This window comes from Microcaecilia unicolor, chromosome 1 (genome assembly GCF_901765095.1).
Source record: "Microcaecilia unicolor chromosome 1, aMicUni1.1, whole genome shotgun sequence".
Classification (NCBI taxonomy): domain Eukaryota; kingdom Metazoa; phylum Chordata; class Amphibia; order Gymnophiona; family Siphonopidae; genus Microcaecilia; species Microcaecilia unicolor.
The window spans coordinates 634,826,474-634,849,094 of record NC_044031.1 but is presented as its reverse complement, the minus strand read 5'-3'; the positions used below and the strand labels follow the sequence as shown (position 1 = coordinate 634,849,094).

Here is a 22,621-nt window from a genome sequence, read left to right as displayed (position 1 = left end):
AGCCCCAGAGAGCTAAGCCACCAATGAACAATCTTGCTGCACCAGTCCAACCTGCATCATCTGCTGAAGCACAGAAATACTGAGAACTTCCAGAGCTATACAAGTGATGATGTTACTGAAAGCGAAGTTACTTACCTGTAGCAGGTATTCTCCGAGGACAGCAGGCTGATTGTTCTCATATATGGGTGACGTCCGACGGCAGCCCCAGGAACGGAATCTTCCTAGCAACAAAGTTTGCAGAGCCCTCACGCGTGCACATACACTACCGTCTTCCCGCCCAAAACGCGAACATGCCTCAGTCAAATTACAAGTAAAGGGGAGGAAAGATACAACTCCAAAGGGGAGGCGGGCGGGTTAGTGAGATCAATCAGCCTGCTGTCCTCGGAGAATACTTGCTATAGGTAAGTAACTTCGCTTTCTCCGAGGACAAGCAGGCTGCTTGTTCTCACATATGGGTATCCCTAGCACCTAGGCTCACTCAAAACAACAAACAGGGTCAATTGGGCCTCGCAACGGCGAGGACATTAACATAGATTGACCTGAAAAAACATCTGAGAGTGCAGCCTGGAACAGAACAAAAATGGGCCTAGAGGGGTGGAGTTGGATTCTAAACCCCAAACAGATTCTGCAGCACCGACTGCCCAAACGGACTGTCGCGTCAGGTATCCTGCTGAAGGCAGTAATGAGATGTGAATGTGTGGACAGATGACCACGTCGTAGCCTTGCAAATCTCTTCAATAGTGCCTGACTTCAAGTGGGCCACTGATGCCGCCATGGCTCTAACACTATGAGCTGTGACATGACCCTCAAGAGTCAGCCCAGCTTGGTGAAGGTTATGCAATCTGCTAGCCAATTTGAAATGGTGCATTTCCCGACAGCTACTCCCCTTCTTTTGGGATCAAAAGAAACAAACATTTGGGCGGACTGTCTGAATGGGCTTGTCCACTCCAGATAGAAGGCCAATGCTTGCTTGCAGTCCAATGTGTGCAACTGACGTTCAGCAGGGCGGGTATGAAGATGGGGAAAGAACATTGGCAAGACAACTGACTGTTCAGATGGAACTCCGACACCACCTCGGGCAAGAACTTAGGGTGAGTGCGGAGGACTACTCTGTTATGATGAAATTTAGTATATGGAGCATGGGCTACCAAGGCTTGGAGCTCACTGACTCTACGAGCTGAAGTAACAGCCACCAAGAAAATGACCTTCCAGGTCAAGTACTTCAGATGGCAGGAATTCAGTGGCTCAAAAGAAGGCTTCATCAGCTGGGTGAGAATGACATTGAGATCCCATGACACCAGTGGAGGTTTGACAGGGGGCTCTGACAAAAGCAAACCTCTCATGAAGCGAACAACTAAAGGCTGTCCAGAGATAGGCTTACCTTCTACACGATAATAATAAGCACTAATTGCACTAAGATGAACTCTTATGGAGTTGGTCTTAAGACCAGACTCAGTCGACAAGTGCAGAAGGTATTCAAGCAGGGTCTGTGTAGGACAAGAGCGAGGGTCTAAGGCCTTGCTGTCACACCAGACGACAAACCTCTTCCATTTAAAAGAGTAACTGTGGAATCTTTCCTGGAAACAAGCAAGACTCGGGAGACACCCTCCGACAGACCCAAGGAGGCAAAGTCTACGCTCTCAACATCCAGGCCGTGAGAGCCAGAGACTGGACGTTGGGATGCAGAAGCGCCCCCCTCGTTCTGAGTTATGAGGGTTGGAAAACACTCCAATCTCCAGAGTTCTTTGGAGGACAACTCCAGAAGAAGAGGGAAGGGCGCAATCAGAATCATGGTCCCGCGATCCTGTTTGAGTTTCAGCAAAGTCTTCCCCACCAAAGGTATGGGAGGATACGCATACAGGAGACCCTTCCCCCAATAAAGGAGAAAGGCGTCCGATGCTAGCCTGTCATGGGCCTGAAGTCTGGAACAGAACTGAGGGACCTTGTGATTGGTCTGAGCAGCAAAGAGATCGACCAAGGGGGTGCCCCACGCTTGAAAGATCTGATGTACCACTCTCGAGTTGAGAGATCACTCGTGAGGTTGCATTATCCTGCTCAGCCTTTCGGCCAGACTGTTGTTTACGCCTGCCAGATATGTGGCTTGGAGAAACATGCCGTGACAGCGAGCCCAAAGCCACATCTGGATGGCTTCCTGACACAGGGGGCGAGATCCGGTGCCCCCCCTGCTTGTTGATGTAATACATGGTAACCTGATTGTCTGTCTGAATTTGAATAATTTGATTGGACAGCCGATCTCTGAAAGCCTTTAGAGCATTCCAGACCGCTCACAACTCCAGGAGATTGATCTGAAAACCAGTTTCCTGGAGGGACCAACGTCCTTGAGTGTGAAACCCATCGACATGGGCTCCCCACCCGAGAGACGCATCCATTGTCAGCACCTTTTGTGTCTGAGGAATTTGAAAGGGACGTCTCAAGGTCAAATTGGATCAAACTGTCCACCAATGTAGGGATTTGAGAAACCCTGTGGACAGCTGGATCGCGTCCTCTAGATCCCCGGCAGCTTGAAACCACTGGGAAGCTAGGGTCCACTGAGCTGATCTCATGTGAAGACGGGCCATGGGAGTCACATGAACTGTGGAGGCCATGTGGCTGAGCAATCTCAACATCTGCTGAGCTGTGATCTGCTGAGACGCTCTTACCCAGGAAACAAGAGCCAGAAGGTTGTCTACCCTCGCCTCGGGGAGGTAGGCATGAGCACTCAGAGTCCAGCAGAGCTCCTATGAATTCTAGTCTTTGAAGTGGAAGAAGGTGGGACTTTGGATAATTTATCACAAACCCTAGTAGCTCCAGCAGTTGAATAGTCATCTGCATGGACTGTAGAGCTCCTGCCTGTGAGGTGTTCTTCACCAGCCAATCGTCGAGATAAGGGAACACATGCACTCCCAATCTGCGCAGCGGCGCCGCTACAACTGCCAGGCATTTTGTAAATACTCTGGGCGCAGAGGCAAGACCAAAGGGTAGTACACAATACTACTACTACTAATAGCACTTATATAGCGCTACCAGACGAATGCAGCGCTGAAAATGCCGTGTCCCTAGACGGAATCGAAGATACTGCCGGTGAGCTGGTAGTATCGGGATGTGAGTATAAGCATCCTTTAAGTCCAAAGAGCATAGCCAATCGTTTTCCTGAATCATGGGAAAAAGGGTGCCCAAGGAAAGCATCCTGAACTTTTCTCTGACCAGATATTTGTTCAGGGCCCTTAGGTCTAGGATGGGACGCATCCTCCCCCCCTGTTTTCTTTTGCACAAGAAAGTACCTGGAATAGAATCTCAGCCCTTCCTGCCCTGGTGGTACGGGCTCGACCGCATTGGCGCTGAGAAGGGCGGAGAGTTCCTCTGCAAGTACCTGCCTGTGCTGGGAGGTGAAAGACTGAGCTCCCGGAGGGCAATTTGGAGGTTTTGAGGGAATATCCCAGCCAGACTATTTGAAGAACCCACTGGTCGGAGGTTACAAGAGGCCACCTTTGGTCAAAAAATTTTAACCTCCCCCCAACCGGTAGATCGTCCGGCACAGACACTTTTATGTCGGCTATGCTCGCCTGGAGCCAGTCAAAAGCCCGTCCCTTGCTTTTGCTGGGGAGCTGCAGGGGCCTGTTGAGGCGCACGCTGTTGATGTGAACGAGCGCACTAGGGCTTAGCCTGAGCAGGCTGGCGAGAAGGTGGATTGTACCTACGCCTATTAAAAGCATAGGGAACATTCCTCCTTCCCCCATAAAAACGTCTACCTGATGAGGTAGATGCTGAAGGCGTCCGGTGGGAGTTTTTGTCAAATGCGGTGTCCCGCTGGTGGAGCTGCTCGACCACTTGTTTGACCTTCTCACCGAAAATGTTATCCCCCCGGCAAGGAGCATCCGCAATCCGCTGCTGGACTTGATTCTCCAGGTCAGAGGCACACAGCCCTGAGAGTCTGCGCATCACTATCCCTTGAGCAGCGACCCTGGACGCAACATCAAAAGTGTCGTAGGCACCCCTGGACAGGAATTTCCTACACGACTTTAGCTGCCTGACCACCTCCTGAAAAGGCTTGGCCTGCTCCGATGGGAGTTTCTCAACCAAGTCAGCCAGCTGCCGCACACTGTTCCGCAAGTGGATGCTCGTGTAGAGCTGATAGGACTGAATCTTGGACACGAGCATAGCAGAATGATAGGCCTTCCTCCCAAAAGAGTCTAGGGTTCTCGACTCGCGCCCCGGGGGTGCCGAGGCGTAATCCTGAGAACTCCTGGCTTTCTTGAGAGCAGAATCCACAACACCAGAGCCATGAGGCAACTGGGTCTTCATCAACTCTGTGTCCCCATGGATCCTATACTGGGACTCAATGTTTTTGGGAATGTGAGGATTAGATAACAGTTTCACCCAGTTCGTCAGCAATGTCTGTTTAAGGACTTTATGCAGAGGAACAGTGGACGATTCCTTAGGTGGCGAAGGATAGTCCAGGACCTCGAACATCTCAGCCCTGGGCTCATCCTCAGTAGCCACTGGGAAGGGAATGGCCGTAGACATTTCCCAGACAAAAGAGAAGGACAAGCTCTCAGGAGGAGAAAGCTTCCTCTCTGGTGAAGGAGTGAGATCAAAGGGAAGACCACAAGACTCCTCGTCAGAGAAATATCTGGGGTTTTCCTCTGCTTCCCACGAGTCCTCCCCCTCGGTATTGGACAGCAGCTCCCTGACTGCAGTCCGAATCCGAGCCCGTCTCGACGCCGAGGCACTATGTCCTCGATGGCGGGGTCGAGAAGAAGACTCCCGCACCGGCGGCGATGAAGCTCCCTCCATCGACGACGCCGGGGAGTCAACTCGGGTGGTCGCCAAAGCAGACATCGCACGCGGCACCGGCACCAATACAGGTGAAGCAGATACCGCACGCGGCACCGGAGACCTCACCACGGGTGGGGAGCCAGCCGCCGCATCCATCGGTACCGGCGGCGCAAGCACCCCCAGTACCGAAGCTGACGATCGCAGCAGCCCTTCCATGATCCCAGGAAGGATGGCTCGGAGGTGCTCGTCAAGAGCATCTGTCGAGAGAAGCTGAGAGGCCAGTGCAGGAGACGATGCCAGAACCTGCCTGGGGTGGGGAGGCGGTACCGGGCTGTCCGAGGAGAAGCGCATCGACACCTGCTGGATAGAGGAGGAGTAGTCCTCTCAGTGTCGATGCTTAGCAGGTGACAAATCCTTCGGCGCCCCGGAGCTCTCGGTACCGTGGCAGGAAGGCGACCGATGGCGATGCTTCTTCGCCTTCGCTCGAAGCACGTCACCGGAAGCCCCCAGTACCGACGAGGACGTGGAAACCACACGCCTCCTCAGGGACGGGTCCGAAAGAGGATGGTCCCGATGGCTCTGTACCGCAGGAGCCCTCGAGGCAGGTGGAGGATCCACTCGATGGCTCACTGCTACCAGCATTGGGGGCCCTATGGACAGCCATCACCTACGCGCCCGACATCGATACCGCTGTCGATGACCTTGGTACCGCTACCGACGTCAAAGAACCGGCCGGGGCTCCAAACAGCAGGTTCCACTGAGCCGATCTCGCTGCCTGAGTCCTTTTTTTGAGTTGAAGACACAAAGCGCAGGCATTGGGATGATGACCAGCCCCCAGACACTGAAGACACGAAATGTGCGGATCAGTGAGTGAGATCGTCCGGTTGCACCGCGTGCACTTCTTGAAGCCGCTGGCAGGCTTCGAGGACATGAGCGGAAAAAATCATGTCGGCGAAATCAAAACTTGCGATGATACAGAAAAAAGGCACCACAACCGGGGGAAAAAACCCGTACGGGTGGCCAAAAGGGCCGCACATGAAAGCAAAAGGAAACAGAGGCCAAACACTAAGCGGTAAAGGAAATCTTTTTTTCTTTTTTAAAACTAAACAAGAAAGAAACTCGACGGAAAAAATCCTGAAGAGAAAACGAAGACAAACAGCGAAAACAAGCTGTGAGGGCTCTTTCTGAGGCGCAGAGCAGCGAAAAAACAGCCACCCTGACCGCGGAAAAAAAAGAGACTGAGGCACGTTCGTGTTTCAGGCAGGAAGACGGTCGCACACGCGAGGGCTCTGCAAACTTTGTTGCTAGGAAGATTCCGTCCTGGGGCTGCCGTCGGACGTCACCCATGTGAGAACAAGCAGCCTGCTTGTCCTCAGAGAAATGTCTGCTTGCTCTGCCTCCATCGACTGGTTTGGGGGGGGGGGGGGGCGGGGCGAGGAGAGGAACCAACTCATTTGTTCTGGTTTAGCAGGATGAAAAAGAAATATCCAAAGCCAACAAAATGTAAACTGCAGGAAACGTGGAAACAAGACATTAAAAGGGAAATATCCAGGGAATCGAGGGTCTTCACTAGATAGAAGGTAGAGCAAATGGAATTGACCCAAGAAAGAGATTACAACTTGTACAACATAAGACATTCAGGCTGATAAATGGACTGTGTATGTATGATAGTCAACCCACTAATGAATGGTTGCACTGCCTACCTACAGAAGCAGGAATTAAATTATTATCTAAGAAGCCCTTTTACTAAGTGAAATAAGCAGTCAATGTGCAAAATAGTGTGCACTGTGACCATGCTGGCATGATAGCACATCTAAACTTCAGTAAATCACTAAAAACCAACCTGTTCAAACAAGGCATACCCTACCGACCCAATATAAGTGCTGGAACTCTGCAACACAACTAAACCGCTCATAATGGACACTACATAACCCTTTCCTCTCCTCGATCCCCATTGTGTTGGAAACACATGAACCTTATTCGACCACATCATCACCTTGTATTTGTTTCTCTACCGGACTTGGCGAACGTTTTTACGGTACTATGTAAGCCACATTGAGCCTATAAATAGGTGGGAAAATGCTGGATACAAATGTAACAATTTGCATATTAATGAGGTAATTGTATAAAGACAGCACATAAATGTTTATTAATGGCACATGTGTGAGTAATATGCCAAAAGTGTACTTAAGCACTATTCTGTGACTACATGCACTTCTCCAGTAGCACACAGAGGCCAGTGGACTTACACATGGGTGGAGTCTGGAGAAAGCCTGGCAGGGTGCACACTTACACACAAAACTTATAGAATACATTATTATGCTGGCTCTATGGCCGGTGTACGCTTGCACCTAAGCACATATGCGAGTATACACCTGGTTACGACAGTATTCTATCAAAGAGAGTAGGTGCCTAATTTCCTTCACAGACTATAGGTCAATCGGGTGATCTCCAAGAATCTACATATAGCCACATTATTATAGAATTACCCCAACTGCATGCTATGCTAAGAGGCAGGAACTGGGTGGGTTATGGGCAGAGAATGAGCATGCACTGTATATTTCAGTAAGCGCACAATACTTTCTGTGCTCTGTCATTTGTGCTAATTGTGAATACTATTTATATGTGATAAAGAACTTTTCAGTGCACTAAGGGCAGAGGACAAGCAGTTATGTTAATATTTGCTGTTAAAATGCAATAAATCCTAAAGCTTACTGCACTTTTCGTAAAAGGGCCCACATAGTATTAATGCTCTAAATACTCTGGAACCTCAACATCTTAGGAAGATTCTTCCCTGCCAGAAGGAGCAATCAGATAAGCTAGGACTCACTGTATTAAAACTGGAAAGGACTAGTGAATGGGCTTTAGGAGTGGCAGCCTTGAGGCTATGGACCCTGCCAGATCAGCCCCGCATCGAAAAAGATAATTTTACGTTTTAGGAAACAGGTTAAAGCTTGGTTATAGTTACAAATCCATAGGACACATGGATTACATTAGGATTATACTCAATTTTTATTTTCTTAGGAAATTTTGTACTAGTTTTTCACGGAGTTTTTAAAGAGAGCAGGCTGTTTAAAAATCTAGATAAAGGATGGAGATCATCTATTACCGAAACAGTACAGAGCTGGTTAGGAGACATCTGATCATTGTAGGATGCAGGTGGGAAGCGCTGCTGCAGTGGTGCTCGGATGTGAACAGCCTTGGGGCACAATACCTGCTGAAAGAAATTAATTAGGACTTAGTCTTCTGCTCTTTTACCCTACAAACACACAATCACCACAGAAGCTCAAACTTGCAAGTAAAATCAAATCACATTTTCTAACTAGTTGTGGAAATCTAAAAATATTGGACATCTCTACAGGAGAAATTTTTGCTTACCTGGAATGAGTGTTCTCCCTAAACATCAGGGGAATGCATCCACACTTTTTGGTGACGTCTTCTGACAGATCCAGTGTGCCAGAGCTCTCCTTTACCTAAGTAAGCCTTTCAGCTTACTGGGCATGCACGGGAGTTCCTGTACTCAGTGTAGCTCCCCCTAGTACATAAGTACATAAGTATTGCCATACTGGGAAAGACCAAAGGTCCATCGAGTCCAGCATCCTGTTTCTAACAGTGGCCAATCCAGGTCACAGATAACCGGCAAGATCCCAAAAATGTACAAAACATTTTATACTGCTTATCCCAGAAATAGTGAATTTTCCCCAAGTCCATTTAATAACGGTCTATGGACTTTTCCTTTGGGAAGCCGTCCAAACCTTTTTTAAACTCCACTAAGCTAACCGCCTTTACCACATTCTCTGGCAACGAATTCCAGAGTTTAATTACACGTTGAGTGAAGAAAAAGTTTCTCCAATTTGTTTTAAATTTACCACATTGTAGCTTCATCGCATGTCCCCTAGTCCTAGTATTTTTGGAAAGCGTGAACAGACGCTTCACATCTATCCGTTCAACTCCACTCATTATTTTATAGACCTCTATCATATCTCCCCTCAGCCGCCTTTTCTCAAAGCTGAAGAGCCCTAGCCGCTTTAGCCTTTCCTCATAGGGAAGTCGCCCCATCCCCTATATCATTTTCATCGCCCTTCTCTGCACCTTTTCTTTTTTTTTTTATTTATGCAATTTTTATTACATTCCAAAGCAAAGCTTTGACAAGAAACTTACACAATATAACTTCAGTAGAAATATAACTTGATAGGGGATAAACCCCATAGGTAACTATTATTTAATCACAGTCCTCAAAATGTGGGGAGACTGATTTAAACCTTACAAGAGGATAAGGATATTAAACAAAGTAACAAAACATTTAGAAGCAAGAAAGGCGTCTGATTTGTTACAAATTAATCAATGATATGCTTTGATGTCCCCATGCATACTTCCTACCCACCCCCCTCCTCCCACCCTGTCAGACTGTCATAGTAATGCTTGAATGTTTTCACTTATATACACTGTTAGCTAGCACATTTGCTTATTTCCGATCTGAGGAAGAAGGGCAACCTTCGAAAGCTAATCAAGAAATGTATTAAGTTATGTCCAATAAAAAAGGTATCATCTTATTTTCTTTTCCATGTTTTATTTTGTTTGATTTCTAAGAGTGGACTAACACGGCTACCACAATCCTTTACAAATTAAACAAATTAAAGCCCTTCATAGAGTCCTATGGTGGCTTAGGTAACCTTGCATTTAGGAAAGAACGAAGTTGTAAAGGATCAAAGAAATGATATGTCTTATTTTCATAATAAACTACACATTTACGGGGAAATCTAAGCTGAAACTTAGCCCCCAGTTGTATCATCTCTTGTCTCATCATCAAAATTTTTTTCCTCCGCTCCTGTGTGGATCTTGATACATCCGGAAATATTTGAATTCTTTCCCCCAAGAATATCACAGAAGAAATTTGTATTAAATATTGTCTCAAAATAGCCTCTTTGTCCGTGAGAAAGACAAAAGATACCAACAAAGTAGATCTAAATTCAACCTCTTCCTGTGATTACTCAAGTAGTGCCGATACATCCAATGTTTCCACTACATTTTCTACAGGTATATTATCTCTCTCCTTGGAATCTCGAACAGGCAACAAATAAAGTTTTTGTACTGGGGGAAAGTTAGCCTCAGAATAATTAAACACTTCCTTCAGAAATTTATGAAACAAGTCTCTCAATGGGGTATATTTAACAAAGGGAAAATTCAGAAACCTCAAGTTTAAATTTCTAGCCCCATTCTCCAAGTTCTCAATCTTCCTATGCACCAGATCCGCATTTTGGAGCAGCTTACTTTCTTGTTCTTTTAATTGAGACAATAAGGCCTCACATTGTTTCAAGTTTTTAGCTTGGGAATTCATTTCAGTCTGAAGAGACTCTATCATCAAAGTGTTAGAAATAGAACTAGAAACAAAACTAAGACAAATCTTATGCAACGATTCCATCGCCCCCCACAAAGACTCCAACGTCACCTTTGCTGGCTTCTCCATGGGTAGAAGTTGCAGTGCTGGTTCGGGTCGTTTTTCCGCCATCTTCTGGGCGGCATGAACTTCTTCCAGGATGTTACCCACGCTACTGCTACTCTTGGGTGTGGATGTTTGGCTCGGATCTTCGCGGGAAATTCCCGCCTGGGGCAGCGCAGTGCCGAAGTTGTTCTCCTTCCCCGATTCCTCAGCTTCGATCCCGAGCTGCTGGGCGGGACTTCCTCCCGCGCCGCTTCCTGCCTCTCGAGGCAAACGCGGACTTTGTGGGCTGAGTGATACCTCACTCTCCTGACTGAGGCTCCTCTCCGCCTCGGTCAGCGGAACGCCCGCTGGTGTAACAGGGACCGTGAAATCTGTAATCGGGGGTTGCTGTCGAGTAGGGTCTGTGGAGGGTAAGGAGATACCTCCTCGCACTTTTCCTTTCCTTATAGGCATAGTTTTAAGGAAAAAAATTGAACTAATTAGAAAAATCTCCTGAGACAGAAACTCCACGTCCTACCCCGACGCCATCTTGAATCAGTCTCCCCTCTGCACCTTTTCTAATTCCACTATATCTTTTTTGAGATACGGTGACAAGAATTGAACACAATATTTGAGGTGCGGTCGCACCATGGAGCGATACAAAGGCATTATAACATCCTCATTTTTGTTTTCCATTCCTTCCTAATAATACCTAACATTCTATTTGCTTTCTTAGCCGCAGCAGCACACTGAGCAGAAGGTTTCAACGTATCATCGACGACACCTAGATCCCTTTCTTGGTCCGTGACTCCTAACGTGGAACCTTGCATGACATAGCTATAATTCGGGTTCCTCTTTCCCACATGCATCACTTTGCACTTGCTCATATTAAACGTCATCTGCCATTTAGACGCCAAGTCTCCCAGTCTCGTAAGGTCTGCTTGTAATTTTTCACAATCTTCCCGCGATTTAACGACTTTGAATAACTTTGTGTCATCAGCAAATTTAATTACCTCACTAGTTACTCCCATCTCTAGGTCATTTATAAATATGTTAAAAAGCAGCGGTCCCAGCACAGAGCCCTGGGGAACCCCATTAACTACCCTTCTCCATTGAGAATACTTACCATTTAACCCTACTCTCTTTCCTATCTTTTAACCAGTTTTTAATCCACAATAGAACACTACCTCCTATCCCATGACTCTCCAATTTCCTCTGGAGTCTTTCAGTTCAGTTCCTAGCTGATTACACATATGGTTACATTCTGTTGCTGACTAGGGAGAACCCCCAATACAGGTAAGCAACTACCCCTTCCTTCTCTGGAGACAAGCATGGAAGATGCAGACAAACCTGTTGGTGAGTCAATAGCTGAAGTATTTGTTAGGGGGCTTAGGCAGATTCCTAAGGACAGACTGGCCAAATTCTATGTTTGTGAGGTACAGTGGTCAAGGCAGTAGTGTTTTGTGAAGGTATGTGGTGAGGGCCACATTGCAACTTTACAAATATCAGACTGGGGAGTGTCTCTGAAGAAGGCAAAGGAAGAAACCATATGACTCAAGTCTGTAAGCACCAATGCAACCAGGTGAGAGTTGGCCTGCCTGCACATGGCAAAGGTTAATGCAGTCAGTGACCCACAAGGATATATGCTTGGAAGCTGAAAACCTTATGTTGGGGTCTTTTTTTCATTTACTTGCCACTCTAGATCTTCTGGAGCTGGAGAAATGCATCTGCATTATTTTCCTTCTTTCTCAAGAGTTTGATACAAGAAAGTGTTGGAAAGTTCAATCTGATATCAGGCTGTTCAAATATTCCCTACCAGAGGATCATGAGCTCTTATTTATTCTTTTTGGAAAACAGACTTATTTGTTTAGAAAATGTTTGTTGTGATTTTTTTTTTTCTTTCATCATTCATATTTTTACTTTGTTATTCGCTTTTAAATTTTCCTGGGAGTTGGCGGAATACAAATGCCATATTACATTACATAACGGCTGGGTGGATTTGCAAACTGATTCTGTGCTTTGGTGACAGTAAAGGAGAGCCAGCCTGCAGTTCAGCAAGCATAGGACCATTTCCACTGGAGACTCATGAGGACTAGGGAAGAAGGAAGGACATTGGATTGGTTCATGTGGAAATCAGAGACAGCGATTAGAAGAAACTTGGGGTGCATGTGGAGAACCACTCAGTTCTAGAAGAATTGCATGCAAAGGTGGAAGTAACTAGGGACTGCAGCTCACTGACCAATCTAGCTGAGGTGATAGGGGGAGCTATTCCAACAGATGGTAATGGAACTCAAACAAGATAGGACCATACTGGATTTAGTGCTTACTAATGGGGAGAGTGTATAACTCATGTTATAGTAGGTGATCACCTGCCATCTAGTGATCACCAGATGGGGCGGGTTAATATTAAGTTAGGTTTTTTTGAAGTATAGAACCTTCACTTTTGAATGAACCTAACTTTATTCAGATGGTAGGGATTACTTCAAGGAATTGCAGTTTGGATGGGAACATCTGGAAGAAGCTGGAAAGCAGTAGGCAAAACTGAAAGGAGCTATTGTAAGGGCAACAAACCTTTCTGTAAGGAAAGTAAATAAAAGAGGAAAAGGAGGCTGTTTTGGTTCTCTAAAGTAGTAGCTCAAAAGGTAAGGAAAGCAAAGATACTTACCTGTAGCAGGTATTTTCCAAGGACAGCAGGCTGATTGTTCTCACATGTGGGTTGACGTCCACATCGACCCAGGAATCGGCATTTTGCAAGCAAAATAAACAAAGTTTTGCTAGAGTCTTCTAGCGCGCGAGCCGCATGCACCGCACATGCATGGACGACTTCCCACCCATAGAGTGAACGTGCTAATTCAGGTTAATCAAAAGCATAAAAAACAAACAACAACTCCAAAGGGGAGGTGGGCGGGTTTGTGAGAACAATCAGCCTGCTGTCCTCGCAGAATACCTGCTACAGGTATCTTTGCTTTCTCCGAGGACAAGCAAGCTGTTTGTTCTCACATGTGGGGAATCCCTAGCACTCAGGCTCACTCAAAACAATAAACACTGGTCAATTGGGCCTCACAACAGTGAAGACATAACATAGATTGACCTGAAAACATAAACAACAGAATGCAGCCTGGAACAGAACAAAAACAGGTCTAAGGGGGTGGAGTTGGATTCTAAACCCTGAACAGATTCTGCAGCACTGACTGCCCAAACCGACTGTTGTGTCTGGTATCCTGCTGAAGGCAGTAGTGAGATGTGAATGTGTGGACTGATGACCACGTTGCAGCCTTGCAAATCTCCTCAATGGAGGCTGACTTTAAGTGAGCCACTGACGCAGACATTGGCTCTAACATTTTGAGCCATGACATGGCCCTCTAAAGACAGCCCAGCTTGGGCATAAGTGAAGGAAATGCAATCTGCTAGTCAATTGGAGACTGTGAGTTTTCAGATGGTGACTCCCCTCCTGTTGGGATCGAAAGAAACAAACAACTGGGTGGACTGTTTGAAGGGCTTTGTCTGCTCCACGTAAAAGGCTAATGCTCTCTTGCAGTCCAAGGTATGCAATCTGCCTTTGCCATGCGGACGGGGAAAGAATGTTGGCAAGTCAATTGACTGGTTCAGATGGGACGACACCACCTTCAGTAGGAACTTAGGGTGTGTACAGAGGACTACTCTGTTGTGATGAAACCTGATATAAGGTGCATGCACTACCAAGGCCTGAAGCTCACTGACCCTACGAGCTGAAGTAACAGCCACCAAGAAAACAACCTTCCAGGTCAAGTACTTCAGATGGCAGGAATTCAGTGACTCAAAAGGAGCTTTCATCAGCTGGGTGAGAACGACGTTGAGATCCCATGACACTGGTGGAGGTTTGACCGGGGGCTTTGACAAAAGCAAACCTCTATGAAGCGAACAACTAAAGGCTGTCCAGAGATAAGCTTACCCTCTACACGGTGATGATAAGCACTAATCGCACTAAGGTGAACTCTAACGGAGTTGGTCTTAAGACCAGACTATGACAAGTGTAGAAGGTATTCAAGCAGGGTCTGTGTAGGACAAGAAAGAGGATCTAGGGCCTTGCTGTCACACCAGACAGCAAACCTCCTCCATTTGAAAGAGTAACACTTCTTCGTGGAATCTTTCCTGGAAGCAAGCAAGACTCGAGACACACCCTCTGAAAGACCCAAGGAGGCCATGACAGCCAGAGACTGGAGGTTGGGATGCAGAAGCGACCCCTCGTTTTGGGTGATGAGGTTTAGAAAACACTCCAATCTCCACGGTTCTTCGGAGGACAATTCCAGAAGAAGAGGGAACCAAATCTGACGCTGCCAGAAGGGAGCAATCAGAATCATGGTTCCGCAGTCTTGCTTGAGTTTCAGCAAAGTCTTCCCTACCAAAGGTATGGGATGATACGCATACAGAAGGCCTGTTCCCCAATGGAGGAGAAAGGCATCTGACACTAGTCTGTCGTGGGCCTGAAGCCTGGAACAGAACTAAGGGACCTTGTGATTGATCTGAGTGGCAAAAAGATCCACCAAGGGTGTACCCCACGCTCTGAAGATCTTGCGGATTACTCCCATGTTCAGAGACCACGCGTGAGGTTGCATTATCCTGCTCAATCTGTCGGCCAGACTGTTGTTTACACCTGCCAGATAAGTGGCGTGCAGAAGCATGCCATGATGGCGCGCCCAAAGCCACATCTGGACGGCTTCCTGACACAGAGGGCGAGATCCTGTGCCCCCCTGCTTGTTGGTGTAATACATGGCAACCTGATTGTCTGTCTGTCTGAATCAATATGATTTGGTTGGACAGCCAGTCTCCGAAAGCTTTTAGAGCGTTCCAGATTGCTCGCAGTTCCAGGAGATTGATCTGAAGACCTTTCTCATGAAAGGACCAAGCTCCTTGAGTGTGAAGCCCATCCACATGAGCTCCCCACCCTAGGAGGGATGCATCCGTCGTCAGCACTTTTTGTGGCTGAGGAATTTGGAATGGACGTACCAAGGACAAATTGGTCCGAATCGTCCACCAATGCAGAGAATTCCGTAAGTCGGTGGACAACTGGATCACATCCTCTAGATCTCCCGCAGCTTGATACAACTGGGAGGCCAGGGTCCATTGAGCTGATCTCATGTGCAGGCGTGCCATGGGAGTTACATGAACTGTGGAGGCTATGTGCCCCAGGAGTCTCAACATCTGCCGAGCCATGATCTGTTGAGATGCTCGTACTAAGGATACTAGGGACAGGAGGTTGTCCGCCCTTGCCTCGGGAAGATAAGCACAAGATGTCTTTGTGTTCAACAGAGCTCCAATGAATTCCAGTTTCTGAACTGGGGTGAGATGGGACTTGGAATAATTTATCACGAACCCCAGAAGTTCTAGCACCTGAATAGTCATTTGCATGGACTGCTGAGCGCCTGCCTTCACCAGCCAATCGTCGAGATAAGGAAACAACATGCACGCCCAGTCTGCGTAGCGACACTGCAACTACCGCCAGGCACTTTGTGAACACCCTGGGCGCAGATGCCAGACCAAAGGGCAGTACACAGTACTGAAAGTGCTGAGTTCCCAGCCGAAATTGCAGATACTTACCGTGAGCTGGAAGTATCGGGACATGTGTGTAAGCATCCTTTAAGTCCAGAGAGCATAGCCAATCACTCTCTTGAATCATGGAAAGAAGGGTGCCTAGGGAAACCATCCTGAACTTCCCGAACTATAAATTTGTTCAGGCTCCTTAGGTCTAGGATGAGACGCATCCCCCCCTGTTTTCTTTTCCACAAGGAAGTACCTGGAATAGATTCCCAGCCCTTCTTTCACTGATGGAACGGGCTTGACCGCACTGGCCTTTAGAAGGGCAGAGAGTTCCTCTGCAAGTACCTGCTTGTGCTTGGAACTGTAAGAATGAGCTCCCGGTGGGCAATTTGGAGGTTTGGATTCCAGATTGAGGGTGTATCCTAACCAAACTATTTGAAGAACCCACCGGTCGGAGGTTATGAGAGGCCACCTTTGGTGAAAAAACATCAACCTCCCCCCTACCGGCAAGTCGTCCAGTACAGACACTTTTACTGAGGCTATGCTGAACTGGAGCCAGTCAAAAGCCCGTCCTTTGCTTTTGCTGGGGAGCAGAATGGGACTTAGTCGCAAGCTGTTGACGAGAATGAGTGCGCTGGGGCTGAGCCTGGACAGGCTGCCAAGAAGCAGGAGTGTACCTACGCCTAGAATAAGTATAGGGGGCACTCCTCCTCCCGCCAAAGAACTTCCTAGATGAGGAGGCAGTAGCAGAAGGCACCCAGTGGTAGAGAATATCCATAGTACCATTATGCTTCTTGATTTGATCACCTAGATCCTCTACTTTTGCACCAAAAAGATTGTCCCCCCCCCCCCGGCAACGAACATCTGCCATCTACTGCTGGACAGAATGATCCAGGTCAGAGACATGCAGCAATGAGAGTCTGCGCATCACTATACCTTGAGCAGCGATCCTGGATGTCACGTCAAAAGTACCCCTGGCCAGGAACTTGCGACACGCCTTCTGCTGCCTGACCACCTGGCGAAAAGGCTCAGCCAGCTCCATAGGGAGTGCATCAACCAAGCTGCACAGTTGACTTATCTAGTCCCGCAAGCGGACGCTCGTGAAGAACTGGAATGACTGGATCTTGGCAGCGAGCATAGCAGCCTGATACGTCTTCCTCCCAAAAGAATCAAGAGTCCTAGCTTCTCTGCCTGGGGGCACCGAAGCATAGTCTCTAGTACTCCTGCCTCTCTTGAGGGCGGAATCCACCACCCTGGAATTGTGGGGTAAATGAGACCTCATCAACCCAGGTTCACCGTGGATCCGATACTGGGATTCAGCTTTTTTCGGGACCACGGGGCCAGACAGAGGGGCTGACCAGTTTCGCATAAGGACTTCCTTCAGTACCTTATACAGAGGAACTGTCACAGCCTCTTTAGGTGGAGAAGAATAGTCCAAGACCTAGAGCAACTCAGTCCTGGGCTCATCCTCAACCTCCTCAGGGAATAGCCATAGCCATTTCCCAGACAAAAGAGGAAAAGGACAGACTCTCTGCTGAAAATAATCTCCTTTCTAGCTCTAGCAAAGGGGAAGGATCAGAGGGAATCCCAAAGGACTCATCAGAAGAGAAGTACCTGGGATCCTCATCTGACTCCCACGAGCGCTCCCTGCTCAGTGTCGGATAAAACCTGAATTAAGGTGCTTCGATCCTGGACTTGCCTTGATGCTGAGGAATGATGTCCTCTATGGTGATGACGAGAGGTCGATACCCGGTCCGACTGCAGCGAAGCTCCCTCCACCGACGTCGAAGGGGAGTCAACCTGGGTGGCAGCTGACGTCTATGCCACAGGCGGCATCGAGGTCGAGGACCTCACCACAGGCGAAGGGCCAGACACCGCTACAGCAGCAGGTACAGAAGCGCAAGCACCCCCGACACCGAAGCTGTCGTAGTAGTCCCTCCAGAAGTTCTGGAAACAAGGCCCGGATGCGCTCGAGAGCTGCCATCGGAGAAGGCTGCGGGGTCGGTGGGACAGGCGGTGTCAGAATCCATGGAGGCTCGGGAGCAGGTACTGGGCTGCTAGGAGGCCGACGCATCGGCACCTCCTGTATCGAGGGAGAGCGAACCTCTCAGCGCCGACGCTTCTGGGGTGCCGACTCTCTCGACGCCCCGGAGCTCCTGGTACAGTGTGTCGAAGGAGAAAGATGATGATGCTTCTTAGCCTTCGCTCGACGCCAGTTATCGAGACTCCTCGGTACCGATGAGGACGTGGAATCCTCACGTCTCCTCGAGGCCAGGTCTGACGAAGGGCGGTCCCGGGGGCCTGCATAAAAGGAGGCCTTGAGGCAGGTGGAAACCCACTCGACGCCTCTCTGCTCCCAGCGTGAGTTGGTCTCTCAGCAGCCATTACCTTTCTTCCCGACGTCGATGCACCTGTCGATGTCAACGACGACGACCTCGGTACCGATGTTGATGCAGACGTCGAAGGACCGGACTGAGCCCCCAAAGGTTTTTCTCATTGGGCTTCTCGAGACGCTTGAGTCCGTTTCTTCATACGAAGACACAGACTACAAGCGGCTGAGTATGGTCAGGCCCAATGCACTGGACACACTAGGCGTTGGTATCGGTACCTGAGATAGTCCGGTTGCACCGCGTACAATGCTTGAAGCCGCTGGATGTCTTCGATGACATGGAAGGGAAAATGGCTTCAGCAAAATCAAACGACGCGATTGTGCCCTGAAAAGAACAAAAGGGCACAAAAAAAAAGGGAAGAGCCTGGCCCTGCAGCCTGAAAATTGGCCGCTTCGAAAAAGAAAGAAACCTTATAAAAAGGCCTAAAACTAAGAAAAATACGAGAAGTGTTTTTTTTTTTTTTTTTTTTTAATGAGGGAAAAAGAAAAGTTAGTGAACTTGTCTGAGTCTCTTTCTCCTGGGCCAAAAAGGAAGAGCAGTGTAGAAACGCTGTTTCTCCGCCGCGGACAAGAAAAAACTGAAGTAGCATGTTCATGCTACAGGTGGGAAGTCGTCCACGCATGCGCGGTGCACGCAGCTTGTGCACTAGAAGACTCTAGCAAAACTTTATTTACTTTGCTGGCAAAATGCCGATTCCTGGGCCGATGTGGACGTCAACCCATATGTGACAACAAGCAGCCTGCTTGTCCTCGGAGAAAAAGAGGTTAGTCTTTATAAATTACAAGAGATTGAAAAAAAGAGAAAGACAGGTGATAGTATCTGGAAAAGCTAAGAGAAGGTAGTAGTCAAAAAAGTAAAGATGCAAATGAAAGAAAAAATAGCCAACAGTAAAATGAGGGACAAGATATATATATATATTTTTTAGATATGTTAGTGATAGGAAAAGTGTAAAAGTGGCATTATGAGACTCAAAGGTGAAGGGAATGAATATGTAGAAACTGATAAAGATACAGCAGAATTGCTGAACAAATGTTTCTGTTCTGTGTTCACAGCTTAAGGGCTGGGAGTAGGACCGCTGAAGACAAATACAAACAGGAATGGAGGGGTGATAGTCCCTGAATAATTTTCAGAAGACCGTGTTCATGAAGAGTTAACTAAACTAAAGGTGAACAAAGCAATGGGGCGAGATGGCATACATCTGATGGCACAGAAGGAATTTAGGCAAGTTCTAGCAGCTCCACTGGCTCACCTTTTCAGTGCTTCTCTAGAGTCGAGTGTGGTCCCAGAGGGCTGGAGAAGAGAAGATGTGGTCTCTCTCCATAAAAGCAGAAGAAAGAGGTTGGGAACTACAGCCAGTAAGTCTGCCTTTTGTGCTAAGTAAATTAATGGAAACGCTGTTAAAACAGAATAATCAGCTTGGATACAAGATGGCGCCTGCATAGGACATATCTGCAGGATGCTCTGACTTACCCAGCGGCTTTCTAGCTTGCAGAGTGGTTAACTGCTCTGGATGGGCAAACTGAAGGGGAAGGTTCGGGGTGTGTCCCCACCTCGACAGCGATGCTGGATGTATTTTGGGCAACTGCTTTGTCCATGCCACTCCTCTCTTCTGTCAAGCAGGAGATTGGAGCAGCCGTCAGCAGCAAGAATGGGTCATTGCTTAGCCCCACTGAACATGCAGCTCCCCCTTCCACCCGGAAGCAGAGACGCTGAGGTGGAACACTGTGTGGTAGATTCTCCCAAGAGGTTTCCTTCATCGCTGCAGTTGGAGGTGGACCCCCCCCCCAATTGCTAATTTCCTTCCCTCAGGATGGAGCTATCCTGAAGCAGGGAAGTGTCAAAGAGAAGCTACCCAAGTTGATAGCGGAACATCAAAAAGGTACTGTAAAATCTGCTTCTATGATTGGGATGCAAGGTTTGGAAAGACCAGCTGTGGTGACCTTAAGAGTCTCTCTGGGATGCTATTCATGAGATAACTCCTCTTTGCAGAGGTTTTCAACTGAGTTTCTGATAACTTGAAAACTGTTTCTGAAACTGTTGTTATGCTGGTTCATGAGGGCAATCAGCGCTCTGCTAAGTTGGGTGATCTGGACCTTAAAGTAAATGGAGTACAGTTCTGCTCTTGTGAAGGATAAACTTAATTGACATCAAAAGGTTGACTACCTGGAAAATCAACTCCAGAGGAACAATCTGCGGTTCCTAAACTTCCCTAGATCTCCTCTGGTGTTTCTTATAAAAATGGTGAAATATTTTATGCAGGTTTTGAAGGTTCCATTGCAAGCTCTTCCACCATTGATTAGAGTTCAGCATATCTATTTATTTATTTATTGCATTTGTGTCCCACATTTCCCCACCTCTTTGCAGGCTCAAAGTGGCTTACAATACATCTTGGATAGTGGAAATGAGAAGAGAGTACACATTTGGTGTTACAGAAGGATTTTGGGTTGCATGGTAATGGAATACATGATAGTGGTATGACAGAAGGCATTATTAACATTTCTGGATATATGTGGGGGTTTCACATGTTTTGATCTTTGATCTACTCAAGGAAAAGATTCTGGGGGAGATTTAAGGGGGAAAATTGATTGATTGAATTTGACAGATTCCCTGGAATCTTCACTGGAAGTAGTTACGCAGAGGTCCACAGCAGTAGTGACTTTTGCCTTAGGAGCTAGATTGTAATGTTTATATTTCCGCTACATGAATGAGCTGTTTATGGGATCAAAGATCTGTATTTTTCCTGACTTAGCAAGAGAAACGCAAGCAGCGACATCAGGCCTTCCTTGCCCTTAAGGCTAGACTATTGGACTTGGTGTCACCTTTGTGTTAAAATTTCCTTGTGTATGTATTGTAGTTTTTGAGGTTAAAACACTCATGTTTTTTTATCATAAGAAACTACTGGACTTTTTGCAGGCAAAGGAAGAACAGAAGACACATGTTCAAACTCCTAAAGATAGTGTTCACTGTTTAGATAGTCTATAGACAGGCTGAGGTGTTAGGTCTGGATGGCGTTCTATTTATCTATATATAATGTTTTTTCTTTTTCCTTGATGCTTGGATCTATTACCTTTATTGAGGACAAAAGATTACTTTCTTTTGTGGCTGATTGAAAACTTTCCTTGTGACTTTGATTTGTGATTTCTCTTGTCACTATGTGGAAACTGGCGATATATATGATTGAAAGCATTATACAGAAAAAAAAAAAAAGCAGAATAGTCAAGTTTTTGGAATTCAATGGATTACAGGACTTGAGGCATCATGGTTTCACTAGAGGCAAATCTTGTCAGACAAATCTGATTAATTTCTTTGACTGGGTGACCAGAGAGTCGGATCAATGGAGAGTGCTAGATGTGGTGTATTTAGATTTTAGCAAAGCCTTTGACACAGTTCCATGTAAAAAAACTAATAAATAAACTGAGTGCTCTTGGTATAGGTCCTAAAGTGACTAAGTGGGTTAGGAACTAGTTGAGTGGAAGGCGACAGAGGGTAGTGGTAAATGGAGCTCATTCTGAGGAAACGGATGTTACCAGTGGTGTGTCGCAAGGTTCAGTTCTTGGGTCGATTCTTTTAAACATTTTTATAAGTGATATTGTTGAAGAGCTGCCTGGAAAGGTTTGCCTCAGTGGATGATACCAAAATCTGCAACAGACACCCCTGACGGTGTGAACAACATGAGGAAGGACTTAGCGAAGCTAGAGGAATGGTCTGGAATCTGGAAGCTTAGATTTAATGCATAAAAAATGCAGGGTTATGTATTTGGGCTGCAAAAACCCATGGGAATGGTACAGTTTAGGAGATGATGAACTTTTGTTCACGGAAGAGGACTTGGGTGTGATCGTATGTGATGATCTTAAGGTGACCAAACACACAGAAAAGGCGATGGCACAAGCTGGAAGGATGCTTGAGTGCATAGGGAGAGTAAAACAGCCAGAAGAAAAAAAGGAGGCGATGATGCCCCTGTATAAGTCTCTGGTGAGACCTCATTTAGAATATTGTGTACAATTCTTGAGTGTGTGATGAAACAGCAAAGATGACTCAAAAAACAATAGACGACGCTCCAGATGGAAAGAACTATTTATTGAAGAATGAGCAAGACTCGACATAGCTGTGTTTCAGCCAACTAGGCCTGTATCAAGAGTATATTACAAAACATCATAAAAAGAAAAAAGAAAAATCAACGAGTCATATAAAATATAAAACATAAAAGCATAAAAAACAAATTTTGACACAGTAACATCAATTTAAAATTAAAATTAGCAAAATAAAAAGTGTACATAGGGAACTTCTCAACCCAATATTGCCTCTCAAAAGAATTATTATTATACAGCAATTGAATCTTGGTAAAATTTCACCATTAAACAATGGCACTGCTTTAACAGTTAAACAAAACCTCCTAAAGGATATATAAAAAAAAAAAAACATATATATACATTGTATAAATAAATACCTCTTGTGTTCAATAAAAACATCCACTTGAGATATCTAGTAAAAAAATATACATATAACAAATTAAAAT

At 46.6% G+C, this 22,621-nt stretch overlaps 1 protein-coding gene across 4 annotated transcripts in view; it reads right to left on the bottom strand.

The window, feature by feature from the left end:
• PATL1 (PAT1 homolog 1, processing body mRNA decay factor) overlaps positions 1-22,621 on the bottom strand; it is a 292,622-nt gene that overhangs the window by 198,924 nt on the left and 71,077 nt on the right. For 3 of the 4 annotated variants that reach the window (XR_003944007.1, XM_030221195.1, XM_030221217.1), the window contains exon 6: positions 7,886-7,993. Coding sequence is in view for 3 of the 4 variants with exons in the window: in XM_030221195.1 (XP_030077055.1) it covers positions 7,886-7,993 (108 nt within the window). In the remaining variant the exon portion in view is untranslated. The remainder of the gene's footprint in view (positions 1-7,885; positions 7,994-22,621) is intronic. The other variant, XM_030221208.1, reaches the window with a different exon arrangement.